The sequence below is a fragment of the Schistocerca americana genome, chromosome 8 (genome assembly GCF_021461395.2).
Source record: "Schistocerca americana isolate TAMUIC-IGC-003095 chromosome 8, iqSchAmer2.1, whole genome shotgun sequence".
Taxonomy (NCBI): domain Eukaryota; kingdom Metazoa; phylum Arthropoda; class Insecta; order Orthoptera; family Acrididae; genus Schistocerca; species Schistocerca americana.
In genome coordinates this window covers 351993572-352020278 of record NC_060126.1, presented here as the reverse complement: position 1 = coordinate 352020278, position 26707 = coordinate 351993572, and the positions used below count along the sequence as shown (strand labels likewise).

Sequence of the window (26707 nt, the reverse complement as noted above, 5' to 3'; positions counted from 1 at the left end):
TATAGATTTAAGTGTCGGGAAGTCGTTTTTCAAAGTATTTGCATGGAGTGTAGCCATGTATGGAAGTGAAACATGGACGATAAATAATTTGGACAAGAAGAGAATAGAAGCTTTCGAAATGTGGTGCTACAGAAGAATGCTGAAGATTAGATGGGTAGATCACATAACTAATGAGGAGGTATTGAATAGATTTGGGGAGGAGTTTGTGGCACAACTTGACAAGAAGAAGGGATCGGTTGGTAGGACATGTTCTGAGGCATCAAGGGATCACCAATTTAGTATTGGAGGGCAGCGTGGAGGGTAAAAATCGTAGAGGGAGACCAAGAGATGAATACACTAAACAGACTCAGAGGGATGTAGGCTGCAGTACGTATTGGGAGATGAAGAAGCTTGCACAGGATAGAGTAACACGGAGAGCTGCATCAAACCAGTCTCAGGACTGAAGACCACAACAGCAACAACAACATGTCGGCATTCACGACCTACTGAAATCAAATGCATATTAATACAAAAAACACTATTATTTAACAAAACAGAGAAATAGTCTCACTGGTCCTTCATATGCGCCAGTGTCTCAGATACAAGATTGAAAAGACGAAGTATGGCGAAATCGGGATATAAATTCTGTATCTATGTTATCTCTCGTCCTTCTCCTTTGTCTTTCTTATTCTCATGAACAGTTCAACCAAAATCTCGTCACCGCTGTCCGCATCTGTCATTATTTCTGCGAACTTAAAAATTTATTCCCCGGTTAAAATAGTAAGCTAGCCAGTAATACCTCTCAGGATTGTCATTCAAATCAATTTCAATTATGTCTATGTTGTCAGTTTGTTAGAGGCTGAATAGACCAACTGTTTCACCAAGCAGACTGTATTTTACAGTTGATTTTATATTATGTCCCATATTTCATTGTACACAACTTGGAAATTACGTTCCACGTATGGGGCGCCACTGACTTGTAGTCTGTGCTACCTTACCTAGACATAATATTTACGAGTTTCTTTCTCAGGAAAAAAAAATCGTGCAAATGTTGTAGTCCTCTGTCGATCTGTGTGAAGTTACTTACGGATGGAAACTGTTGCATAGTTTTCCCATACTTCATTCGGAAATCTAGAATGATCTGGTCGAACAACCCTGATCCTTTAACTAATTTTATGATAGATCGTTACACCGTTATACATGCAAGTACACTGCAACCTTAAATGTTTTGCATTAATGTATTCATTAAATGTGATCGCAGAAGTTTTCGTGTTTTTTCTTCTATACTCTTGAACTCGTGTACAGTATCTACCAGTCTCAAAGTATCCTCAAACGAATAATTTTGCGATCTGGAACGATTATCGTTCACAACAGAAATGCTATTTTTGCAGGCACCGATTATTTAAATATGAAATAATGTACGCGAAAATATCGAGTGTGCTCTTCAGTTGTTGTCAGCTTAATTGAACGTGAACTCTATTCAGCAAATAACTAACCGGCGAATAAAATGATGTCGTACAAACTCTAAGTTTCTTCATGGATAGCTTATTTCTCAGTTAGCTATCCCAGGCTTTAACCGGAGATTGTACAACTGACCCTAAACGGCTAGAAATCGTCGGTTAGGTAATCCTGAGTTTATTCTCTAGTGAAGAGTTATTCCGGATTCGCACAACGCGTTTCTCTCGCTATTCCTAGAATAGAGCTTAACCGGCTACTAACCAGAGATCGTACAACCAACCCGAATGTTTGAGATCAGCGATGTCATACCATTTCCAAGGAGCTTAAAGATTCTAAATTGTTTTTCGACCATAGATATGACCGAGGAAATTGCTTGATATATCTTTGCGTACTTAAGCATCGCTGCTGTGTTGTTAGTCGTAATTTACATCAGATGATTCTGGGTGTACTTGTTCGTAAGAAATATGTTTCATTAACATACCTTTAGAAACTTAATTTTTTGAACGTGTGCTTTTTATCGTTTAGAGATTGAAAGACACCTTCGTGTTCCGCAGATTAATAGTGAAAGTCAATTTCGTGTGATAAATTGCAAAAAATCAAGATGCCAGAAAACGAGTACGGCTCGATAAAAACTGAGGAGGAGGCGCAGATTCCACCTGATAGATCTCAAAGGCTAACGAATGAAGATTTTAGGAAACTTCTCATGACACCAAGGTCGTCTGTTCCATCGTCACTGCCTACTGCTCCATCAAGGGATGCTGTACCACCAACTCCAGATGCTGAAGGTGAAGATAGAGCGGAGAGACGGCGTAAAAAGAAAAGCTTTTACGCAAAGCTCAAAAAGCAAGAAGATGATAAAATGGCCGAACTGGCGAAAAAGTACAGAGACAGGGCGGGCGAAAGGCGTGATGGTGCCAATCCAGATTATCAGGCAGAAGACCCACTTTCAACAGCTAGTGGGTATAGAGCTGTTGCTCCTGATCTTAAATCTGGAATGGATGCTGCAGAACGACGAAGGCAGATGATTCAGGAATCCAAATTCTTGGGAGGTGATATGGAACATACCCATCTTGTGAAAGGCTTGGATTATGCTCTTCTTCAAAAGGTTCGTTCTGAGATCCAAGCGAAAGAACAAGAACAAGAGGAAGAAATGGAGAAGCTTGTAAAAACAAAAAAAGAACGCAAAGACGAGGAAGAAGAGATGCAGTTCAAGACGAGGCTTGGTCGGAATATATACAGAGCTGTTTTTAAGATGAGACCAGCTGAACGCAATGAGCTATTTGTACCTGGGCGCATGGCATATGTTGTAGACTTGGAAGACGAATTAGCTGAAAGTGATATCCCAACTACTTTGATACGTAGTCGACAGGACGTTCCTGCTCTTGAATCAACTGCCACACTTACCACAAATGACATTGTCATCAATAAGTTGGCTCAAATATTGTCATATCTGCGCGCTGGTGGTCGACATGGAAGGAAAGGAAAGAAGAAAGGCGCTGCAGCTGCTGGAAAGAAACTAGCACAGCCACAGGACGACAGTATATATGGAGAAATTGGAGACTATATTCCAACTGGGCGTCGCCAAGATGGAAGGACAGTCCGATCTGGCCCATACTTTGAGAAGCCTGGCGAAGGAGATGGTGATGATGTGCTAGATGATCGCCCAACAGTTGAAGAACACCGAGAGCCTGAACCGCCTCCACCACAAGCAGCTACAGCTCCTGCCCCTCAAGCAAGACGACAAGAACCTAGTCGTGCCCAGCAATTGCTTACTCGTTTGGCAGCTGAGCCGGAGGGCTATGCAGAATGCTACCCCGGACTTGAAGAGATGCAGGATGCTATTGATGATTCAGATGATGAAGTTGATTATACTAAAATGGATCTCGGCAATAAAAAGGGTCCAATTGGACGATGGGATTTTGATACACAAGAAGAATATTCTGATTATATGAACAGGTATGAAGTATTAAGCAATTGTTATTTCCTGGTGCAATCAAATTTCTATTTTTATATTGTGTTGTTGTAATATAAAAATATAAATGTGACTGATTCAGGAATTAAAAATTGTTTTGACAAATCCAGAAATTATGACATTTCCCTATGATTGAAGTGTCACATTTTGTTACATTGTGTGCAGTCTTCTATATGTTTAGTGTGTTTCTTTCGAGCTAAGTATAACCTTTAGCTTTTATTCTTTAGTCGTGGCTTATGCAATATTTGTTTTAGCTTACTTGGAAATGATGTTTAGAGTGACATTCATAATTTAATTGAAATTTATTATCTCATTTTTAGGCGTACTGTTAAATCTTAACGGTGAATTAGTTCCGATACTCACTGAGTGAAGTTTAGATAGATATACCTTATCATCATCAGTCTTCCTCATGTACTGAGCTGATTTGTGCCCTTCGGGCTGAACTAGAAATGGCGTACTTCGAATTAGACAGGTTGAAGATGGAAAGAGACAATGATAGCTGGGAACAGGTAACAAGTTGTAGTCAGAAGGAGAAAACTTCATAAATCACTTTACAGATGCCAGTGAGCAATCAGTTTGATCTGCTACCTGAAGCAGAAGAGCCTCAAACAGTTTTTGAGCAAAGTAGGGTGCAGCAGACTCTTAGTAAGAAATGTAATGCTAGGTTGGGACTAAAGTCAAACAGAAAGAAAAGAGTCCCGCTGTTAGGTAGCAGTCGTGGGAGAGGTGTAGGCCAATTGCTACAGGATAGGCTAGGAGTCGAGTACCATGTCACAAGCAGTGTGAAACCTACTGCTAAGCTTAGCCAGGTTATAGAAAACCTAGGGGCCTTGTGCAAAGATTTTGATGGTTAGGACCTTGTTCTTATATTAGGAGGTACAGGAAACAGCCTGGCTAGCAATTCGAACTACATTATTAGCTGTAACCTGGGTGTAATAGGAGCAGCAAAAGCTCACACTCCTGTGGGGTTTGTGGATGTTTTGCAGTGCCATGACCAGCCCTGGCTTAATACGGCTGTCAACCATGTTAACAGAGTGCTGGGGGGATTACTGTTGGCAGAAACTATATCTCATATCTGTGCTGTGCCTGTTGATCCAATAGGGAGGTGGGGTTACTCTAGTTATGGCTTGCATCTGAATAGAAGCGGGAAGGATAGATTAGTTGATCTTGTTGCAGAAAATGTGAGGGGGGCACACAAGACAAAATACCTGTGATTACTGGAGTAAGAGGGACACATTTTTTAGGTTAAAAAAGTCAGGTTACGGACAGAGAGTATTGAAAGAGATTGAAACAGAACATTGCCATAATGTCTGTAGCAGTATCCATAGAAATAAAATTTATGTGTTTCACCAGAACATCAAAGGATTGAAAAATAAGATAGATGAGCTTCTTGTATGCCTAGAAAATGGGGTAAATTCTGAAGGTATAGAAGTTGTGTGTCTCTCTGAACACCATGTAACTGCAGGGTTGGAGAAGTTAAATTTAAGGGTTTACAGATTAGCATCTTATTCATGTAAAGTCTACATAGAAAAAGGACGAGTTGCTACTTATATAAAAACTGGACACGAAGTCAAAAATATTGAAACAAATAGTTTTTGTGTAGATCAGATCCTTGATGCATGTGCATGTGAGTTGCTACTGCAATATACTTCTGTAGTAATTGTAACAATCTACAGATACCCTCAAGGTACCTTCAGCTATTCAAGAAAAAGCTAGAGGCATTACTGAGCCACCTGCCACACAAAAAGAAGCAGTTAGTGGTTTGTGGTGATTTTAATGTAAATTTCTTAAAAGATACGGATAGGAAAAATGAGCTAGAATCTTTGTTTGGTTGTTTCAATCTAGTATCTGTTGTAAATTTTCCAACTCGTGTGTAGCAGGATAGTAGATCACTTATTGATAACATTTTCATAGACAGAAGCGTCTGATCCCACCCGTCGGCTTTGACTCGTGACGTAATGCTGTTGTGGTGTGTGACGTCACGATGGCGCAGAATTTAATTTGTGAGAGTGGCGCGTTTGTAGGTGTCGTTTTCATGCAATCGGTGGTGCCCTCTGGTGGTGTGTTAGGTGATGTTTTTGGTTTAGTTTGCGAGTGTGGCGTCGTGTGTGAATTTTGGTAAATTGCTTTTTTTATGTCTTTGGTAGGTATGGATATGACTGACAGGGTCAACAGTTTTCGGTTGTCGGCTATGATGGGGGACAGTGTGTTGTCTCTAATAAAATTTCTTCAACTATTCGGATTTTTGGATGAAGTCGTGAAGTGTTCAGTATGTCATGAAGAAATGAGGCTTACTTAAAGTTCCGGCGTCTCGGACCAGGGACAGCTGTATGTGGAGATGTCGTAAGGATAACAGGTCAAGGGAAGTGTTCGATCCCAATGTGTGGCTTTGATTGTTGGTATTGGGAGATGTTTTTGAGCGGAAATACGGAAGCGTCCGATCCTGCCCATTTGCTTTGACCCATGACGTCACAAATATGGCGGAAACGACCATAAACCACGATTCCAATATGGCGCATATAAAGTCGGTACATACACATTATGAGATCGAAAAATAAACACACACTCTTTCCACAAAAAGCATAATGACACTAACGGGACAAGCATGGGAAATGGGGTGTTTTTGGGTGGGGACAAACTAAATATAAACAAATTTAGACGCCCACCCCCATACAAAACCACGCAAAACGACGAAAAAAACCATCATCACAAAACTCCCCAAATACCACTAAACACAATATCATCTGGAATCGGACACTTCCCTTGACCTATATAGCTCAACAGCAGCTCCCGATCCCATAAATTAGGATCAAACACTTCCCTTGGCCTATATAACTCAAAAACATCTCCCGATACCAATATCAACATACACAGCCACACATTGGGATCGAACACTTCCCTTGACCTGCGCACTGTTAATTTTATCCGTCATATCCAGTCCTGAACAAAAACAACAACCTATTAATTTTACTAAGATTACCACACGATGTACAGCGAACAACACTAAATTAACCTTCACACAAAATCGTTAACTCACTGAAACGAATTCCACTACAAACACAGCCGACACTCGAACAACTCTGGATAATGAGCAAAAGCAAACTGAGCCCATTACACCACACAAACGAAGACCCTGAACATACCACCAGAGAGCACAACAAACCACAACACAACGACATCTACAAACATGCCACACTCGCAAACCAAACTCCGTGCCGTCATGACGTCACACGCGACGACACCCTTACGTCACGGGTCAAAGCCAACGCGTGGGATCAGACGCTTCTGTCGACCCTTTTGAGCCATATAGGTCAAGGGAAGTGTTAGGTCCTAAATTATGGGATCGGAAGCTGCTGTTAAGCTATGTAGGTCAAGGGAAGTGTTCGATCCCAATTTATGAGATCGGGGGCTGCTGTTGAGCTATATAGGTCAAGAGAAGTGTCCGATTCCAGATGATATTGTGTTTAGTGATATTTGGGGAGTTTTGTGATGTCGGTGTTTTTCGTTGTTTTGCGTGTTTTTTATGGGGATGGGTGTCTAAGTTTGTTTATATTTATATATCTAAAACCACAGATGATGTGACTTACCGAACGAAAGTGCTGGCAGGTCGATACACACACAAACAAACACAAACATACACATGAAATTCAAGCTTTCGCAACAAACTGTTGCCTCATCAGGAAAGAGGGAAGGAGAGGGAAAGACGAAAGGATGTGGGTTTTAAGGGAGAGGGTAAGGAGTCATCCCAATCCCGGCAGCGGAAAGACTTACCTCAGGGGAGAAAAAAGGACAGGTATACACTCGCGCGCGCACACACACACACACACACACACACACACACACACACACACACACACACACACACATCCATATCCATCCGCACATTTGTATTTAGTTTGTCCCCACCAAAAAAAAACCCTGTTTCCAGCACTTGTCCCATTAGTGTCATTAGGCTTTTTGTGGAACGTGTGTGTGTGTGTGTGTGTGTGTGTGTGTGTGTGTGTGTTTTACGATGTATTTTCGTCCTCATAATGTGTACGTAACGACTTTATATGCGGCATATTGGAATCGTGGTTTATGGTCGTTTCCGCCATATTTGTGACGTCGTGGGTCAAAGCAGACGGGCGGGATCGGGTGCTTCCGTATTTCCTTCTGGCTGAAACAATTAATGTATACCCAATTGTTAATGGGCCATCTGATCATGGTGCACAGTTAGTGGAAATAACACATAGCACCTTACAGGCTTCAGGCTGGTTCATACAAGGCAGGGAGGCTTATTGATGCGAACAGGGTACAGAATTTTAAGAGCAGCCTAGAAGAGGTAGAATGGGATGAAGTATACACAGAAAATGATGCTAATGCCAAATTCAGTTTACTCCACCTGAAATGTTATCCAAAAAAGCGATTTTACAGTCAAGTAAGCCATCAATTACTAAGGAAATTAAGATATTGTATAAGAGGAAGAGGGAAATATATGGACAGGCCAAAATGACTCAGGATCCAACATTACTTGCTTGCTAAAAAAGATACTGTAATATTATAAGGAAATTCATTAAGAAGTCGAGAAGCTTATGTGTTCTGACAGAAATTAATAATGCGAATAATAAAATTAAAACTATACGGAATATTGTCAAACTGGAGATGGGACAGCCTGACAGTGTACAGCATATCATAGCAATAAAGCTAAATGATGATGTTGTGAGTGATAATTCACAAGTTGCAAGTATTATTAACAATCGCTTTCTAAATGTAGCGGCAAAAATAGGGTTAAAGGGTTCAGTTGGAAAAACAAAGAAATATGTTAGAAATGTCATTCCCCAGGACTTAGGCCTTTAAAAATAGCACCAACATCCCCCATTGAAATTAAGGGAATTATAAATATAGTGAAAAACAAGAGCTCATGTGGTGTTGATGGAGTCTCTAACAGAATTTTGAAGTGTTCTAATTTAATAAGTGGAGTCCTTAGTGATATATGTAATGCTTCGCTGGCACAGGGAATTTTTCCAGACAGATTGAAATATGCAATTGTGAAACCTCTTCATAAGAAAGGGGACAAGAGTGACTTAAATAATTATAGACCAGTCTCATTGCTGACTTCATTTTTTAAAATATTCGAAAAAGTTAGGTATTCAAGAATAGTCTCACATTTAAGTGAAAATAATTTACTCAGCATGTCACAGTTTGGATTCCGGAAGGGTTATTCGACTGAGAATGCTATCTACACATTTACCCATCAAATAGTACAAGCCCTAAATAACAAATTATCACCAGTTGGTATTTTTGTGGTCTTTCCAAGGCATTTGACTGTGTGGATCATCTCACACTCCTAGAAAAACTCATGTTTTATGGAATTGAAAAACTCAAGTTTTATGGAATTCAAGGCTATACACACATCTGGTTTGAATCATACTTAATGAACAGAAAGCAAAAAGTTGTACTGAATAATACATATCATGTTGGGAGGGTGGTAAATTCTAGCGAATACGGAGTTATCACAAAGGGAGTCACACAGGATTCAATTTTGGTCCTCTGCTGTTCCTTATTCATGTGAATGACCTCTCACTTAATGTTCAGCAAGCTGAACTAGTACTTTTTGCAGATGACATGAGTGTTATATAAATCCCATTCCAGAAAAAGCAGCTGAAGATGATGTTAAGGATGTCTTTCAAAGATTATTAAGTGGTTCTCAGAAAATGGACTCTCCCTTGATTTTGAAAAAACTCACTATATCCAGTTCTGTACACCAAATAGTCATACAGACAATTGATGTAGAATATGAACAGGGCTCAGTTAACAGGGTAGATTTCTCCAAATTTTTGGGTGATTACATTGATTACAACTGGAAGAAGCATATTACTGAGCTTCTCAAACAGTTAAGTTCAGCTTCTTTCGCTCTTCGTATAATCGCTAGTCTTGGTAATAAACAGAACAGCCTCCTAACGTACTCTGCATATTTCCACTCAGTAATGTATTATGGAATAGTTTTCTGGGGTAACTCACTACTTAGACATAAAGTATTGATTGCACAAAAGAGAACAGTGAGAATAATTAGTGGTGTTCGCCCAAGGACATCATGTAGGCACCCATTCAAGGAGGTAGGTATTTTAACTTCACCATCAGAGTATATTTGGAAATGAAATTCGTTATAAGTAATCCATCTCAATTCGCGAAGAACAGTGATGTTCATACATACAACACTAGAGGGAAAAATGACCTTTCCTAACCGTTATTGAAACTGTCAGTTGCTCAAAAATGATTACAGTATTCAGCAACGAAAATCTTTGATCATTTGCCCAACAACATAAAGTGTCTGGCAGGTAGCAGATCAAGTTTTAAACCTAACTTAAAATCATTACTTTTGGACAACTCCTTCTATTCCATGGACGAGTTTGTTTCAGAACTGGTAAAATAATAATAATGTACCTCTAAATGTAGTTGCATGTGTAGAACTAAAAATTTCAGTAATATTAATATTAGCACTATTTGTGTGTGTGTGATAATCTGACTTGTTTCACATCATATTAATAAAATAATCGTGAAAATGATCTATGGAACATGACATAACTAAACTAAACTAAGCTGGGGATTACAGAAGTGTCATTCCACCCATCTGCTTTGGCCCATGACATCATCAGTATGGCGGAAATGCACAAAAATACATATAAATAAGACAATATCATCTCCCTCCAAAAGTACAATCAAACTAATGGGACAACTGCGGGAAACTGGGGGTTTTAGGGAGAGAACAAGCTAAATATAATAGAAAAAAACACACCACGAACCTAAAACACAAAACGACGAACAAAAAGAAAAAGAGGAAAAAAAATTACAACATTCCACTACACCAACAAAAATATGCAGGAAACGGACATTTCCCTTGACTATATAGGTCAGTTACAGGTGACGATACCGAAACACCAACACCTACAACTACAACTATGAGAATTGGAATCGTACATTTCCCTTGACAAGATAAGTCAACCACAGATGATGATACCAAAACACCTACAACTACGAAAATGGGAATCGGTCATTTCCGGTGACCTATACAGGTCAACCACAACTATTGACACCAAAAAACCAACACCTACAAGTATGAAAAATAAAACCAAAACCACAACCTCAAAAATCCACAAATCAAACGTCCCTGCATAAATTAAAACACTTTCAATGCACCATAAATACATAAAACATCACAACTCGAGGAGGGGGGGAGGGAGGGAGAGGGGGGGGGGGAGAGAGAGAGAGAGAGAGAGAGAGAGAGAGAGAGAGAGAGAGGGGGGGGGGGGGGGGAGTCACTTACCGCCAACAAATTCTGGTGCTGCAAACTATGTCGGCCAGCCCAACCCCTGCTACTGTCAGTCTGTCTTTGTGTCATCTGTGGTATATGTACTTCAGAGGATAGATTGATTTATCATGCTGCCTGTTGTCCAGTTTGGTGAGCATCCCACCCATATGTATTCCTTATGAAGAGATCCTTATGGCTAGTTAGAGGTGCACAGCATGCATATAAAGATTGGACATTGGGATCTAATCGAGTTGGTTCCCTCAATTCTGAGTAACCAATTGTTAGTGAGTCACCTTTTAAAATTATCATAATTTTTGTGAAACTGATACATATATTTTGATTATGGATACTTATCTCATGTCTGACAAGTAAGTTATTTCTCTTGAAAGGAGTTTTCACTTGAGAAAACTGTAATATTGCAAGGAGACAGAATGGGTGACCAGTACTTCCTGTCAGAAGCCAAAATTTCAGGAACTGATGACCTCGCTGTTTGGTCTCATTCTCTGAATTAACCAACCAACTAAAATTTCAGTAGTGACAATAGACACTTTCAAAAAAATAAAAAGTTATTACCTATCTTGTAACTTTACTGTCAGTTCTTTCATCAGGAAAGAAAGAAGGATAGGTTTGGGAAGCAGGGGCAGGTCACTCAGATCCCAGGCTAGGAGTGGCGACCTTATCATGAGGACTAGGCAAGACAAAGGTGAAGGTGTTGGTGTCAGAGAGAGTAAGTCAAAATAGTACATTGGCAAGTATTGTGCCTTCTTCAGTCCAGTGATGATAGAAGATGAGTGCTTGGTAGCCATTCTGTCTACTTGTAATTTTACAGAATAAAATATTTTGGCAGGTAAATGATTTGTCTCTTCCCAGATGTTGAAATGCTAATGACGGCAGATATAATGCTCCGTAATCAGAATGCAAACCCCCATGTTTCTCATTATCGTCCTCAATATCAGATCTCTACATACCTGTTTTGTCCCAAGGATCCATTTTAAAGAAAAGAAATTTAACTTGCATATCTAATCGATGTTATTGCAAAAGTTTCTTTAAGTTTTTAAATGTTAACACTGTAAGCTAGGAATGAGATTGCTTTGCAGAGCTAAAAACAGACTCTAGAAGTATGAAATTGGTGCAAATTTGGGCAGTACTGGAAGTTCTCATTCCATCCATCTGCTTTGACCCATGGCATCATCAGGATGGCGGACATCCTCTGTTTCCAGCACATACAAAATGGCATCACTAAATACATCTGCAAACAATGATAAAAATGATGCAAAATATTTAACTCCAGCAATAAAATTAAATTAATTGGACAAATGTGGAAAGTAGCAGTGGAAGGTTTAGTGTGGGGTCGAGCTAAATACATGACATTGCCAATAATGGCACTGTCCCAAAACAAATATTATCCACAAAATCAAGCACAAAAAATGATCAACATTCAACACAGTGCTATGAATATAAAAACCGTACGAAGTGTACATTTCAATGGACCTGTGTAGCTCAAACAAAGCCTACAATTAAAAAAAAATCTGCACACAGCTCAAATAACAGGTATCACAATTTGCACTTTATCTACATAGCTTGAAAGATTCCCTCAATACTGAAAGACCCACAATCAAAAATGCAGACCTGAACATTTCACGCCACCAATCAAAATATACAAGCAACTATAAACCTAAACAAACATACTCTACACAATGCAAGTAAAAGCAAATAAAACAAGAAAAAAATTACTTACCAGCCAGAAGTACTGACACACAAAATTAGGTTAGCCACCCCCAACCAACGGGCACACGTGCACCACATATCTCTCTCTCTCTCTCTCTCTCTCTCTCTCTCTCTCTCTCTCTCTCTCTCTCTCTCTCTCTCTCTCTCTCTCTCACACACACACACACACACACACACACACACACACACACACACACACACACATATATGATCAGGGACTGATGACCTCAGATGTTAAGTCCCATAGTGCTCAGAGCCAACACACACACATCCTCCAAACTATCCATAACACCCCCCCCCCCCCCCCCCCCCCCCCGAAGACATCAATCCAGCCCAGCCAATACAATACCCAAATCAAAATACAGCTAACAAAGTTAACAACATTAATGCCTTGCAAACAAAGAAAGACCTAACCTTAGAAAACAACTGTGATTAACTCCCCAATGTCCCCCTCCCAACACTTACTCCACCCCACACAAACTACACCAACAACAAATAAGCTATTCGACTGACAACTCTCAGGCTATCCACTTTTCCCTAATCTGCTCAGAAAATGACAAAATACATGCTAATTATTTAGGACACACTTCCACCAGCAGTACTCATCCAATGAGACTACAATGTGGAAGAGTGCATTCTCCCCCTTCCTATAGTGGATTTAATAGCCCCACAATATCCTTCTATTGTATTGATATGCCCTATTACTATAATCTTTAAAGTGAATACTGTGTTTACAACTAAATGATCATACCCCCCTTTCACCAAAATCCTTATATGATGATAAAACATTTGAAAGTACAGTTATACCTTGTTCAGTGTAATCTTCAGTTAAACCCACTAATACCCATTTACTTCTATGGTCAGCCACCTAAAAGCATCTGAAAACCCAGCCACCGGAAAAACATCTGAAAACTGATCCTCTGACACAGCCCCCGCCCCCTCCCCATCCACAAACTTACGCAAGAACCAGCCCTCACAAACTTCCTTTCATCAAACTGAGAGTCTTGATTTCCACTACCACCACCACCGCCGCCATCTCTGTCATCTTCTCTCTATACTTAATTAATTCAGAACATGCTTTTCTAGTAAATGGAAACTAGTCTAACACAGCGGTCACTTATTTCAGTGTCATGTGCACAGATATCAATGGAAGACTGACGACAAAAATAGTAAGTAACCAAAAAGTATTTCACATGGCCAACCTAGAAGTCTAGAGCGAGGTGTCCCCATGTATGGATCACCACATGTGACAATGCCACATATAAAGGTCCCTAGTGTGAGACGCAGGGACTTTGGTCAAATTCATATGTTGATGACAGACATGGCATTGAACGAGTTCTGCAATCAAGCCAGAAAGCGGCAAAAACTTGATTGTGCACAGCGTGTCATCCCTCATTGCAGCTGACAATGAATGATGTGTGAACTTCCATCATATCCATTGAAGGGGGGGGGGGGGGGGAGAGAGAGGAAAAAGAAAAACACTATTAAATTTCTGACCATTAGAAACACATAGTGTTAATAATACCTATCGTAAATGCATAACCCCAATACACAAAATCAAAGTAACTTACTAGCAAACTGGCACACACTATTCCAGTCACAATATTTGCAGCCATAGAAGTAGTCATTTATTTCATTTTTTGAAAGATATTGTGGCTCCCTTTGATTAAAATCTATGTAATCAGTAAAGCTGCTATTGCAATTGCAGCTGGTTGGTCATCTACAAGAGGAGTACTGTGAAAATTGTGTGCTTCAGCTCATGCCAGAAATTTAAAAAATATATGTGCCATGTTTTTATGTTGTTATTACACCCATAGTCTCAGTGTTTAGCTTACAGACTGCATCTGCATTGAGCGAGGCTGAGGCCACATACACAAAAAATTGGAACAAAAAAGTATGCTCTGTTACCATTGATTTCACCTTCAGTAAAAGACATCTTAATGTACACCACTGTGAATCCCCAACTACAAAAGTTAATCATTTATTTCAGACCCCCCTGTTTTATCGTATCATCATAGGCTACTGCTGACTAACAAGTATGATATCTTATTTTGGGACCTCAGGAGCTCATTTATTGAGAGTTCTCTGGTGACTGTATGGACAAATTCTGGAGCCATAAACTCTACCGCTATGTTGGCAGACACTTGCAACATCTGTAGCTTATTCCAGGGTCTAATGTTTCTTACTTGCCTATTACTTACTCGTACACTTCATGTATTCTAAGTGCCTGTTTGAAGTATCATGGTCCTTCACAACCAAATCAATGCTGTGCTTGTCAGATCAACGCAATAGCCTCCCAGTTTACCATATTAATTAAGATTTATGGCTGTTTTATTTCAGAGAATCCTTATACCTTTTACATTCTCCTCTCTGAGTGTATTGTCCATCCACGAGATGAACGTACAGGACTTGCTTAGGGAGATGACGTGTTACTTATGGACCACTTGACCAGTTTGTCGAAGTTGATGTTTGAAACAGTGGGAAGTCCAGGTTGGAATATCAACAATTATGGAAAGGATAGATCGTTATTCACTGTATAGGTGACGCTTTAAGTTTCAGACAGGCGCAACAGAAAATCTGCTACACACTGAGATTTTGGCCAAAGTCTTCTTTCAGAAAGAAAGGAAAACGCCCCCCCTCCCCCCACGCACACACACGCATGTGTGTCATGCACACATGACACATGACCACTATCTCCAGCCACTCTGGCCAGACTGCAACTGTTGAGTTGAACAATATCAGCAATCTGGACTGGGGCAGGAAAGGTGGAGGGACAGTGGGGTATTGGTAGGGGGAGAGAAGATCAGTGCCTAGTAGAACATGCAGGGACTTGAACAAGACTGCCAGCACCACCTTGAGGAGGCTGGCTGGGGGGGGGGGGGGGGGGGGGGAGGAGAGAACACGGTGTAAAAAAGGAGAGAGGCAGAGAGGGGAAAACGACTGGTGAGTGCGTTAGCATACAGAATAAGATGTCTCGGCTCTGAGTTCATATCATGAAGATATCTTCAATGAACCTCAACAGGGAGGAGTTTGGGGTTTTGGCAGGCTGGGAAGGTTTCCTGTAGGTGACTCATGAACAGGTTGACATAGGGTGTGCCATTGGGTGCCCGTTGCAGTGCTGCAGATTTGTTTGTGTACTGTCCATGCAAAGGAGTAGTAGTTGTATGTTAGGATAAAGTTTGTAAAGTATGTGAGTTAGTGGGTTTGGAGAGTGAAGGATGTTGGGAGAGTTAGTGATCAATAGTGGCAAGATCATATGCATGAGGGATGTTGGGGTATAGGGAAGTGGTGTGAACTGTGATGAGTAGGGATCCAGGAGGTAGGAATGATGGAAAGTTGGTGAAGGAAGGGGTTGGTATCTTTGATGTAGGAGGCTGGGTTTTGGGCAATTGGTTGGAGGTGTTGGTCAGTGAGAACTGAAATTCTTTCAGTGAGGGTACAATAACAATCTGGTGTTCAGGATTGTTGGGATTGGTGATTTTGGGGAAGCGTGTAGAAGGTGAGTGTGTGGGGTGCCGTAGGGGTGAGGAGGGAAATGAACTCAGGGAAAAAGTTCTGGGAAGGACCTAATGCTGTGAGCAGGTATTGGAAGTTATGTTGCACTTATTGGATGGAATCACTTGGCAGAGTTCATTGGTGGAGGTGTGAGACAATTGGCAGAGGCCTTTCACCAGGTGAAACCTTTGGCTGTAGGTAGGGTGATTAGGTGACAATCTGTTTTGAGGCTGTGTATAGCTGTCCTTACTTCTGCTGAAATTTTGATGTTCTTAGGAAATGACATGGAGAAGCATAGTGAGCCCAGGTTGCAGGAAAGGAATGGGTTGGTTAGGTGGGTGGGTGAAAGGGAGGGAGAATCATGGTTGGATTGTGGTATGAACTGAGAGATCCAGGGTTCAGTATTGGGACTTGGTTGGCAGGATTGTTGGCAAAGAAGTGTTTCCATCGCAGGGATTGGGAGAAGGAGAGTAAGTCTTCGATATGTTCAGCATTTTTAAATTTGGGTGTAGGGCTGAAAGTGGGGCCGTTGGGTAGGACTGAAACTTTTGTGGGAGTGAGTAATTTGGTGTAAATGTTAACAACAGTGTTCCGGATTGTCTAGGCTCTGGATTTAATAGAGTGTTGGTAGTGAGATTTGGGAGACAATGCTAGCTGAAAAAGTAAACTATGCAGTAGCTGTGTGCTGTGAGGTGTGGCGAGGAGGAACACTGTGGGTAGGATAGGGGTTGAATAGTGGTGCCCCAAGGCAGCTGTAGAATGTCAGCAGATTGGATAACTTATGGAGGCAGTGTCTGGAATGCTCTTCCTGATGAAACTGAATCCCGTGCTCTCTGGCAACTGGAAGAGCATTCGACACATGACTTCCATAAGTTAATAAACCTGCTCCATTATCCAATCCAGTGTTCCAACTTGTCAAGATATCATTGCACCCAGACCCAGTCTAGCTGATCTTTTCAACTTGCCACATCTCCCTACCAACACTCCTTTAAATCCAAGACCAAGACAATTCTGGAACCCTGTTGTTAACCTTTCCACCAAAGTCCTCAGCCCATAAAAGTTTCAGTCCTATCCAAAGGCCTCATCTCTCAGCCGTAAACCCAATTTTAAAAATGTTGGACTTGTCAAAGACCTACTCTCCTCCTCCTGATCCCTGCATTCAAAACACTGCTTTGCCACCAATCCCTCCAACCAAAGCCAACATAATCCCAACATTGAACCCTGACTCTCCCAGTTTATACTGCCATCCAACCATGATCCTAACCCCCCTTCCAACTGACCACCCTCCCCACAGTCCTTTTACAATGGACATACATTCAAGAGGACAATGGTTTAAACTCGCATCCAGCCATTCTGATTTAGGTTTTCCATGATTTTCCTAAATTGCTTCAGGCAAATGCCAGGATGGTTCATTTGAAAGGGCATGACCGACTTCCTTTCCCACCCTTCCCTAATCCGATGAGACTGATTACCTCGATGGTTGGTCCTCTCCCCCAAATCAACCAAGCAACCAACCAACCGACCAAAGTCCCTTCCTAAGAACACCAGCCTTTCAGCTGAACAAAGGAGAACCCTACCAGCCTCTAAATAGATCCTCGGTTAATCATTCTACATACAGACAAAGGTTCCACCAATGCTGTTATGAATAACAGTGACTACCTGGCCGAAGGTTTCTGCCAGTTGTCTCACTTCTCCACCTATAAGCTCTGCCAGAGTGCTTCCATCCCAGGAGTTCAACATAACTTCCAATCCATGCTTAAAGGATTAGGTCTTTCCCAAAACTTCTCACCTGAATCTGTTGTCCTCCTTACCTCTATGACACCCCACATATCCACTATCTGCATGCTCCCAAAAATCCACAAACCCAACAATCGTGGTCACCCCATTGTATCTGGTTGTTGTGCCCTCATTGAAAGAATTTCACCCCTCATTGACCAACACCACCAACCAATTACCCAAAATCTAGCCTCCCACATCAAAGATAGAAACCTTTCCTTTCCTCCTGGATCACTGTTTGTCACTGTTGTTGCCACTTCCACATACAGCAATATCCCTCATGCCTATGATCTTGCCACTATTGATCACTACCTCCCCCAACATCCTTCGGTCTCCAAATCCACTACCTCCTTCCTCATACACGTTCCTAATTGTATCCTAACATATAACTAATTTTCCTTTGAAGAGAAGGTATAAAAACAATTTCGCGGTACATCATTGATGATATCTTCATGATCTGGATTCAGGGCCAAGACATTGTATCCTTATTTTTTCACAACCTCAACACCACCTCTCCCATCCATTTCACCTGATCCTCTTCAACCCAATGTGCCACCTTCCTTGATGTTGACTTCCTCATCTCTGATACCTCCGACAACACCTCTATCAACATTAAAATCACAATAGTAACTGCATTTGGATGGTGCTGTCCTTCTCACACCAAAAAATCTGTCCCATACGGCCTGGCCACCTGGGGCAGTGTATCTGCTGTGACAAGAATTTCCTTGACCAATATACTGAAGGTCCCATAAAGGCCTTCACAGGCAGGCACCATCTCCTGGTCCACAATCTGATTTACTTTCAGTATTGCCACGCCCCTCCAATCTTCTCATCAGTCCCAAGAACTGATTACAAAGGAGCATCTCCTTCATCACCCAGTACCACCGCAGGCAGGAACAACTGGACCTTATACTTTGTCAGGGCTTTTGTTATCTACTATCACACCCTGAAATGAGAGATATCGTATCTAAGATCCTTCCCACCCCTTCTTAAGTGGTGTTCTGTTGTCCACCCAACCACCACAATATCCTAGTCCATCCCTGTGCCACTCCCAATACCAGCCCATCCCACAAGAATCATATCCCTCTGGAAGACCCAGGTGCAAGACATGCCCAGTCCACCCACCCAGCACTTTCTATTCCAGTCCTGTCACGGGCTTATCCTACCTCATCAGAGACTGAGCCACCTGTGAAAGTGCCCATTTGATACACCAGCTAAGCTGCTATCACTGCAAAACTTTTACATTGGTATATTACTACCAGCCAGTTGTCCACACTTATAAATAGCCACCACCAAACCTTGGCCAAGACCAAAGTGAGTCACCATTGGCACAACACGTAGCTGAACATAATATGTTTGATTTCAATGGCTGCTTCACAACCTGGGCCATCCAGATCCTTCCCTCCACCAGCAGCATTTTTGAACTGTGCAGATGGTAGTTGTCTTTACAACATATTCTCTGCTCCCAAAATCATCCTGCTCGTAACCTACAATGATCTACTGTCCCCACACCCTCCACCCAACAGTTTCCACATCCTCGTGTCACCACCTACCAATCCACATTCCCTCACCATCGTAGTTGGCTGTTGTCTGCCAGCACACCCACCAATCTCTTCCCCTCTTTGCTCCTCTCCTTCTCAGCTGCTCCCTCCTGTTTCCCCACAGCCTCCCAACACTGCATGTGGCAGCTTTGTCCTGCTTCCTTCTAGTCCCTGCATGCCCCGCTAGACAGCAGTCACCTCTGTCAGTGCCTGTGCCACGCTATTTCTCCCACTTCCCTGTCCCATTCCAGATTCCTGCCTTTGTTCAACGCAACACTTGTATTCTGGCCAGAGTGGCGAGAGTTAGTGATCATGTGCACTCGAGGTGTGCCTTCGCATGGGAATGTGTGCATATGTTTTCCTTTCTTTTCTGAAGAAGGCTTTGGCCAAAAGTTCAGTATGTAACAGCCTTTTCATTGTGCCCGTCTGCAGTTCAGTGTTTCATTTTGACAGTGGTTAGCAATCTATCCTATCCATAATTGTTGAACTTAATGTTTTCATTATGTCACCTTGGTGCTAGTAGCACTTGTTTCATTTAGGACACTATTGTTATTTTGTTTATCTTTCCATTGTATTTCAATGTTCAATTCATATAGTGCAAATGATATTGCTCCAAGAGAATTAAAAGCCTCTTGTATGTGATCCACATTTCAGAGCTGTAAGTTAGGATAAAGATTACAATAGACTGGTGCTCTTACAACTTAGTTCCAGTGCTGAGGTTGCAATCATCAGATATCCATTTGTAGCTGTGCTGGTGCATTTGAGGCATTGTTGAAATTTAACATTCATGTTTTTGCATGTTGACTATGTGACAGCTGAGGTAAAGCAAATGCTGTACGCTGTGTAGAAACATACCTCTAATTGTGATGGCAGGAGGTGTTGCTTGGGCAATAAAAATAGGTTGTTAGAGGTTTTGGGTCTTTATATGTTAAGATCTTGTCTGGTGCTGTCTTTTAAGCTTCATTAAAGGTGTTGAGAATGACATGTAGCTCATCTCATGAGTTGGCCAAAATGATGTCATTATCTGTATGTTGGAGTTTGATCACACTAGTTGAAAATAGCCTTGTCATGGTTGTTGGTTAAGTAATGTTCCAGTCCTGTGTGCTTATTTCTACACACAATAGTAGTTCTGCTTTGACTGTATGAATGGTTGCACAAACATATATTGAGATTAGGGTGGGGGTGAATAGACACTCCTGTTTTACATCTGTCAATTACTGAGAAGTCCCTTTCATGTTGTTGCACTGCAGTTGAAAAACCTCAACATATTTTTGTGGGCAGCCAGTTAATCCAAGGATCCACATCAGTGTGTCTCACTGTACTGAATTAAAGGCTTTCACATGTATGGAAGGAGAATTGTGTGTTTATGACCCGTCAACTGTGAGGTCATTAGAGGCAGAGCACAAGTAGTGATAGGAAGTCATCTGTCTTCTTTGGATAAGGACCAACCACGTGTTTTCCTTGAATGATTTTAGATAAATCACAGAAAACCTAAATGAGAAATTGAACTGCCTTCCTCCTGAATGTGAGTCCTATGTACTAACCACTGCACTACCTCACATAGTAGGCTCTGGCAATATGTAAAAAGGTGATATACAGTGAATGATTTTGTTCCCTGCACTTCTCTTGCATTGGTGCAGGTTGGAAGATCATCTAAATGATCCATCGGTTAGGTCTGAAACCACACTGTGTATCAGATAAACATTTTTCAACTTGGGGTGTAAAGTGGTTGGGTAGAACTTTTCGATGATTGTTACTACGATCAGATGTTTGTGCTCTTTTGAAGATGGTGACAATTAATGCATCTGTTCCCATTTCTGTAACAGTTCTGTCCTGGAATCTGTCCTGGAATGACTAGTCCCCCACATGCTTTGCAAGCAGTTCCTCTTTCTTCCCCTAGGAATACTGTGTTAAATTTAAATATTTTAATACACAAAAACCTTCATTACTGAAAGAAATTAATTGCAATGATGAATGGCCATAAAAATTTATACCTTGTAGCTATCTAAGCATTTCCTGATAAAGGCTCACCTCAGTCATCTTTCCATCACCAATTGTGAGTTAGGCCATGATTATAAAGACTTTTTTCCCCATCTCATCCCATCAGATAAGTGTCCCCTGACCCAGGGTTCTGGGTGATTTCTGCTAAACCTTTCCACTTTATTTCACTTCACCCCTCTTCCTTCCTCTTCAGCTAGAAGAAGAAGCCACTGGCTCCGAAAGCTTGCATAAGTAAAATATTTTTTTGTGTGTGTTGCCCTGTCATTGTGTGGTGAGTAGATTTTTTATCTGTCAAATTGCATTTCATTATTTACTCTGTGACACCTGTCCTACACCACTCTCCTGTCTTCACCTATATCTATCTTCAAGACCTTTTCCTGGACAATTACTGTCACTCCATTACAATACATAAACTTGTAAATGAATAACTTAAACAATTCCTTTTTTTGCTTCCCATGAAAGCTTTAGTAGATTCCAAGAATTCTGTGATATTTAATTCATGATTTTTTTCACCATCTTTCTTTCAGTTTATTTGCAGAATGAAGCTATTTTGTCCTCCCCCCCCTCCCCCTCTCCACCATCACATGAACTATTTGTATATCCTAGTTTTCCATATCCTACAATTCTGTCTGTATTGCACTAAGTTTTTGTTAATAGTTATTGTGTGAGGAAAAGTGTGGTATTGTGATAGTATGTTTCTCAGGGGTGATGGGTTCAGTTTTCCTGTCATGATCTAAGTTCATTTCTGGTCTTCTTAAATCACAACTCTCAGTTGTCAAGATGATTTCCTCTGCAGGGCAGTGGCTACTCCCTTTATACATCCGTGCTAAAGCTTCATAATGCCCCATCCCTAAGATTTTATTGCTGTAATACAAAGTGTTGAAATAGAGCACCATTATACAGGGTGGCTATATTAGCTTGGTGTATAAGTTTGTAGCATTTTTGTTTTGCATGTTGGTATTCCAGTTGCTGTGGGTTTATTTATCAATTGTCATTCTTTATTTGTACTTCACTGTTGCTATTTGAGTTTACGTATTGTCATTTGGAGATAGTGACTGGAGCTGTGGACTCTAGAAAATGAAGTGCCAAGTGAAGAAATTGGAACATTTCTGACATAGTCTCTTGTTTGAGTTCAGTATGTGGGTGACAGCAGTGGAGGCAGCTAGAAACATTTGCTCCGTGTGTGTGAATAATGCCATTGGATAGTGCATAGCAGTAAAATGGTTTTCTTATTTTAAGGAGGATCGTTTTGGCTTTAGTGACTCTCCACATTCAAGAAGGCCTTTGGGGTTTAATGAAGATAGTTTTAATATATTAATCCACAATGATCCATGTCAGTGTACTCGAGAACTGGCAAATGTAATGAACTGCGATCATTCCACGATTGCGTGACATTTGCATCAGTGGTGAAGATTCAGGAATCAGTTGTGGCTACCACATGGTCTAACTCAAAATAAAAATAGAAAAATAAAAAATCAGAGGATAACCATATGTGCATCTCTGCTTACTTGCCAACAGTTGGCTCATGAACAACACCAATCATTCCTATCTTGTATCCTTACTGGTGACAAGAAATCTTGTCTTTATGATAACATAAAGAGAAGAAAGGAATGGTTGAGCCCAAACAAAGCAGCAACTCCCCCTACAAAGACCTGCATGCATCCACAGAAGATGACATTATGCATCTAGTGGAACAGCGATGGTGTGGTGTACTACGAATTGCTTCCGTGAGGTGTAACCATCACAGCTGACATCTATTGTCAACAACTGAGACGTCTTGCAGACACAGTCCAAGAACAGCAATCAGGAATAATGTATGAAGTAACGCTACTTCACAATAACGCATTCTGCGTTCTGCTAGACTGACAAAAAACAATATACAGGAGTTAGGGTTGGGAAGTCATTCCGCACTGCCCTCAGATTTTCACCTTTTCTCTCTCTCTCTCTCTCTCTCTCTCTCTCTCTCTCTCTCTCTCTCTCTCTATCTCTCTATCAGACAACTTCAATAAACTACTTTCCAGATGAAAATGCAGTCCAAACTTGACTCAACGAGTTCTTTGTCTCAAGACCACATGATTTTTACAGTCACGGAATTGAAAAGTTACTACAGCGTTGGCAGACTGTTGTAAATAGTGAAGGAGAATATATTATTCATGACATAAAGTCTCTGTTATGTGTATCTGTCATGTTTGTTTAATTTAGGGAACAATGCTATGAACTTATGCACCAACCCAACAGTGAAACTTGTGCTACCTGAACTAGTGTAGACAGAAAACTTTTTACTGAATGGGTACCCAATCTTATAGGACTTATGTTCAGTCTGTGCATTGCAGGAAGTGCATTGCTAGTAGTGTTTGTGTTGTGACTTGCCATTAGATGCCGGTACTGGAATGGTGATGTAGGAGGACCTCGGACCCCAAGGACTGAGGACATGCTGCATGTACAGCACGTTATTGTGATGTGCTTTGCCAACATGTGATCCCTGCTCTATGGGAGAGAGGTGCTTCAGACTGAGCAGTTTTGATGCACAATGGAGCACCACCTCACAGTGCTCATGATGCGACTCTGTTACTATATAACACATTTGGAGAAAACCAAATCATTTGGCTGATTGTTCCAAACTGCATGGCAACCAAGATCACCAGATTTGGACCCATGTGACATCTGGCTGTTAGGTTACCTGTAGGACAGGCTTTATCATCAGGACACTAATAGATATTGGAGGTTAAAGATGAGCATAGCATAGGGCCAACATCCCACCTGAGATGTTTTGGGCAGCAGTATAGCAATCTCTAGTGTGGTTCCAGGCTGTCGTGGATGCAGATGGTCATCATATTCAGTGACTTTTGTAACCAGGAACGTAAACATTGTACACAGTTAACAAATGTCACCTTCTAGTGTAGAATTTTTTTTCTCGTTGGTTTATTTGTCATTTATCTTCTATAGATCCTTACAAATGTTTCCACAAAGTTCCATTGTCCTATGGTCACTTGTTTTTTGTGGAGGCCTCTCATGTAGTAAAAGTTTGAGTGTAACCATCCTGTACACTGAATAGTGATTTTCTGGAATAACCTTTTCTTTTTGTTTGTATTGTATTAAGAAAATAGTACATTCTTATTGTTTCTGATACAGCAAAGAGGCATTGCCCAAGGCAGCCTTCCAGTATGGAGTGAAGATGGCAGATGGGCGGCGGACACGAAAATACCACAAAGAGAAAAATGAGAAAGCAGAATTGGATCGTGAATGGCAGAAGATCCAAAACATTATACAGAAAAGAAGAATACCAGGACCAGTGGGTCCAGAGCCAGACTTTAAAAAGCCAAAATATTAATTTTTTCTGCCTTTTGTATTTGCTTATGACTAACAGTCATTCAATAAACTGTATCTCTTACAGTACCTTTGTGCATAAAAATTGTTTATTGCTGTTGTTTTCCTTACTAGTTGATCGTCTCTCTTTCATTTAACTCTGTGTGTGTGTGTGTGTGTGTGTGTGTGTGTGTGTGTGTGTGTGAGAGAGAGAGAGAGAGAGCGCGAGAGAGAGCGCGAGAGAGAGCGCGAGAGAGAGCGCGCGAGAGAGCGCGCGAGAGAGAGAGAGAGAGAGAGAGAGAGAGAGAATGCATTTGTAGCCTCTTACAGAACACAATATAATTTTGCTAGAAATGAATACATAATTTCGCAAATTGGGTATTTTTTTATGTAAAACTAGACTTTTTATCTCTAAATAATATATGTATAGTTCAGGGTCTTTTTTTTATTTTTAGTGTCTTAAGTAATGTCACTTACAGTCATCTCAGGGTACAACCCAAATCTCTAATATACCCCTGCAAATTGATCCTGAAGTAAATAACTGTCTTCTCATTTATGCATATATAACAAGAAAGTTCTTAAGAGGAGTATAACTAGATGCTAAATAAACAAACAAATATTCATAAGAAGAATATAATAATTTATTAAATGTTTCCTTGATGATTAAGTGTTAGGGGCATGTAATTAAAGTTTACAATTTGTGCAAATACACATTGAAACTGACCAGAAAATTTAATTTTACAGAGCTTTTCTTAAAGTTTTTCCAATAAATTAGCAAAATTCATTTCCTGAGTGCTTTGTTTATTTTACTTCTAGTTAGTTTGTATATTTTACTTCTAGTGTAATTCTAAGATGTAAAGTGCATAATACATAATAAATTATGTGTATGAAATCAATAAAGTTGGTCAAATTATATGTTTCTGTTTTCTAAAGTGTATGTTTGATGTTTGATTAGTTACTATTTTTTTCAATTCATTGTTCTATTCCATTGCACCTTTAGTAGCCTAGCAACTTGTACATTTTTACTCTCATAGATCAGTAATGCTGCTTGAAAGGATATGTTTTAACTTCAACTGTTCGAAAGAGAAATGAACATTGAAATTCTCTCTCTTAACTTTCTCTCTTTCCCAGTGGTTTTAAAGTACCTTGTAAATTAAATTAAATAATAAAAGAAAGGATCGAACTGAGAAGCCTATTCTGATTACGTATATATGAACAGTTTGGCCATAAGTGAAAGTAGTCGTACAGAAACTGTTTTAGAGTAAAACTGCCTTTGTTACACATTTGTGAAGGTGAGGTACTTGACAATGACATCGTAAATGACAGTAAACTCAAAATAATATCACAAAATGTCCAAAATATCACCAACAAAATTGAACGAATTGATGAATTTCTAAGTGGTAGTAGTCTCTTATTTATCTTATGAATGAAGTAGGGTGCAAAACTGAAGAAATTTGTAGCATTAATTTAAGTAATTATAAAAACTGTAAATGTCTATTGTAACATAAAGGTGGTGGTGATGGTATTTATATCATAAATAATGTGCAGTGAGGAAAAAATCAATTGGATAAATACCGTATTTACCAGAGTATAAAACAACACTGAATATGAGATGACCCCCCCCCCCCCCCCCCCTTTTTCTAAGAGAGTCCTTGAGAAAACAAAGTTTCAGTATATTCTCACTAACCAAAAATACATACTTTTATTGATGTAAGATATCTTCCTAAAAAGTTAACAATGCATCTATTCTAAACTTAGGTCATTTATACATAGTCTGTGTTTTCATAATACAAGAAGAAATAAATTAAACAAAAAATGGTTTCTTATCTTCAGTGCCTTCTGCCCGCATCTCGTGGTCGTGCGGTAGCGTTCTCGCTTCCCACGCCCGGGTTCCCGGGTTCGATTCCCGGCGGGGTCAGGGATTTTCTCTGCCTCGTGATGGCTGGGTGTTGTGTGCTGTCCTTAGGTTAGTTAGGTTTAAGTAGTTCTAAGTTCTAGGGGACTTATGACCACAGCAGTTGAGTCCCATAGTGCTCAGAGCCATTTTTCAGTGCCTTCTTTGTTTACTATCATCTGTGGTATCACAATTTTTAATCGTTATCATCATTATCCTAACAGGACAGCTGTGACAAATGTCTGCCTATTTCTTCCAAATATGTTGTT

The 26707-nt window shown here is 40.5% G+C and overlaps 1 protein-coding gene across 1 annotated transcript; it reads left to right on the top strand.

Annotated features, from left to right (window-relative positions):
* Nucleotides 1-1834: 1834 nt before the first annotated feature.
* Nucleotides 1835-24773, top strand: LOC124544675 (protein Red). Its single transcript, XM_047123298.1, has 2 exons — nucleotides 1835-3393; nucleotides 24371-24773. The coding sequence occupies exons 1-2, from the start codon at nucleotides 2039-2041 to the stop codon at nucleotides 24567-24569; spliced, it is 1554 nt and encodes a 517-aa protein (XP_046979254.1). The 5' UTR covers nucleotides 1835-2038; the 3' UTR covers nucleotides 24570-24773.
* The last annotated feature ends 1934 nt before the right edge of the window (nucleotides 24774-26707 follow it).